Source organism: Pinus tabuliformis, chromosome 5_1 (genome assembly GCF_031772625.1).
Source record: "Pinus tabuliformis cultivar Carrire ecotype Pingquan chromosome 5_1, CPIR1, whole genome shotgun sequence".
Taxonomy (NCBI): domain Eukaryota; kingdom Viridiplantae; phylum Streptophyta; class Pinopsida; order Pinales; family Pinaceae; genus Pinus; species Pinus tabuliformis.
The window spans coordinates 337,020,755-337,023,015 of NC_142305.1; the positions used below are offsets into that span (position 1 = coordinate 337,020,755).

Here is a 2,261-nt window from a genome sequence, read left to right on the forward strand (position 1 = left end):
TTGATTGAAAAAATAAGAAATCTGTGTACATCCATGTTTTTCATTTGCAAATTCTTGCTTCGCTCCGCACTTGATTGAAAAAATAAGAAATCTATGTACATCCATGCTTTGCATGTGAAAATTCTTGCTTCGCTTCCCACTTCATTGAAAAAATAAGAAAATCTATGAATGTACAATATAGGCGTTGATAAATAATGACATTTCTACCATCATCAAAAATATATATATTATTTTCTATATATAATTTATAAAAAGTAATTCCTAAATTCCAGCGAAGACACGAACAACCATATACCTTTCGGCACTTATAAGTAGAGAGAAATTATACGCTTAATCGTCGCCCACCGGCCGTGAAGGTTATAGGATGGTCAGACCTTTGAATATAAGAAACGCCGGCCACCGTTTGTTTGAACGTGCCGCGTACGTCCACCAAATATCTTAACAGCGAATCATATCTCCGCACGCTGCGATGGGTACCGCCATCCGCGGAAGAAAATTTGATCCTCTGTCCACCTCCCAATTCTATTTATTGGGAAACCTCGGAGTCCAAGACTCAGTTGTGGATTGAGGCATCACTTCTCACCCCAGATATCAGTTCAGTTGAAGTCTACTTATATTAAGCAACCGCAAAATGGCGCCTGTAACACTGACCACGATGTTCAGTCTCTTGTGGATAGCTGGTGCGGCTTTTGCATTAGATGGTGGCTGGCAATCTGCACATGCTACGTTTTACGGTGGCAGCGATGCGTCGGGCACAATGGGTAAGTTCATACCTCCACAAAACTCCAGCCCTGTGGACGTCTCGGAGGGCGCAGACACTATTCGCTTTGCAGTTTCAGCTTTAGATTAATAATTTAATACCATATGTTAGCTAAAGCAAATCGATGGTGAAATTAATTTGACAGGCGGTGCTTGCGGATACGGTAACCTATATAGCCAAGGCTATGGAACGAACACTGCAGCTCTGAGCACGGCGCTTTTCAACAATGGAGCTACTTGCGGAGCCTGCTACGAAATGAAATGCGACCACCAGTCCGACCCTCAGTGGTGTCTAGCCGGCACTGTGACAGTTACTGCTACTAACCTCTGCCCCCCTAACTCTGCTCTTCCCAACGACAATGGAGGATGGTGTAATCCACCTCTCCAACACTTCGACATGGCTCAGCCTGCGTTTCAACAGATCGCCATATACAGAAGTGGCATTGTTCCAATCATCTTCAGAAGGTAATTAATTAATTATTACCCTAATTTGTCTGTCAACACTCCACTCCTATTCTTCAATCCTTGGAATTTATTCCCAACTTGACTTTAATTGGGATGAAATCCTAACCGGCAAGGTCAATATTTATGTATGCAGAGTACCATGCGTGAGGAAAGGTGGAGTTCGATTCACGATCAATGGCCACTCCTATTTCAATTTGGTACTCATTACCAACGTAGGAGGTGCAGGCGATGTGGAGGCGGTTTCCATCAAAGGTTCCAACACTGGCTGGCAAGCAATGTCCCGCAACTGGGGACAGAATTGGCAGAGCAACTCATATTTGAATGGGCAGACTCTCTCCTTCCAGGTCACCGTTAGCGATGGGAGAACCATCACATCCTATAACGTCGCTCCCGCAAATTGGCAATTCGGCCAGACATTTGAAGGACAGCAATTTTAACCCATTGTCATCTGCTTCAAAACTAACCTGTCCAAATAGAATTGTACAGTAGGCTGTATTCCACACTAACCAAGGGTACGAGGATTGCTACCCACTTCTAATTGTTTCTGCTGTATAGAATTGATATACACGTCCTGTATATTGCTGCGCTGACTGGGGACGGTGATATATTGTATCAGTGACATGTTTCTCCTAAATTCTGTAAATTGGAGCTTTATGTTTTAATTGTTATCATTGACGGCAATTATTGGAGATTTTGATGACCTCTACTCGCGCATTGTCGTGATTGAGTTAATTGATTTTGGTAGCCTTCGGCTCCACTAATTAGTTGATGGGCTCCACTAATCATGTTACCTTGGTTGATGGGCGCTTCTCAAAATTTAGATGGAACTTTGACAAATTTATTTCACAGGTCAGTGAAACCGCTGCATACATTCAAAGCCTCTCCGTTCATCTCGACTCCCCTCCTACAATTCCTGTTTTTCTGGCAGGTGCTGCGAAATTGCGAATGTTATCTAATATTTTATTGCAACACATATTCCTGCTTCGCCGTCCGGGTAAATTGCGAAAACGCGTTTGACTGGGGACTTCGCCATTGTT

At 43.3% G+C, this 2,261-nt stretch overlaps 1 protein-coding gene across 1 annotated transcript; it reads left to right on the forward strand.

Annotated features, from left to right (window-relative positions):
- The first annotated feature begins 577 nt into the window (after positions 1–577).
- On the forward strand, positions 578–1,661 carry LOC149164789 (expansin-A8-like). The gene is made up of 3 exons (XM_089430984.1): positions 578–761; positions 906–1,224; positions 1,358–1,661. Exons 1-3 carry the CDS (start codon positions 632–634, stop codon positions 1,659–1,661), a joined length of 753 nt encoding a protein of 250 aa, XP_089287110.1. The 5' UTR covers positions 578–631.
- The last annotated feature ends 600 nt before the right edge of the window (positions 1,662–2,261 follow it).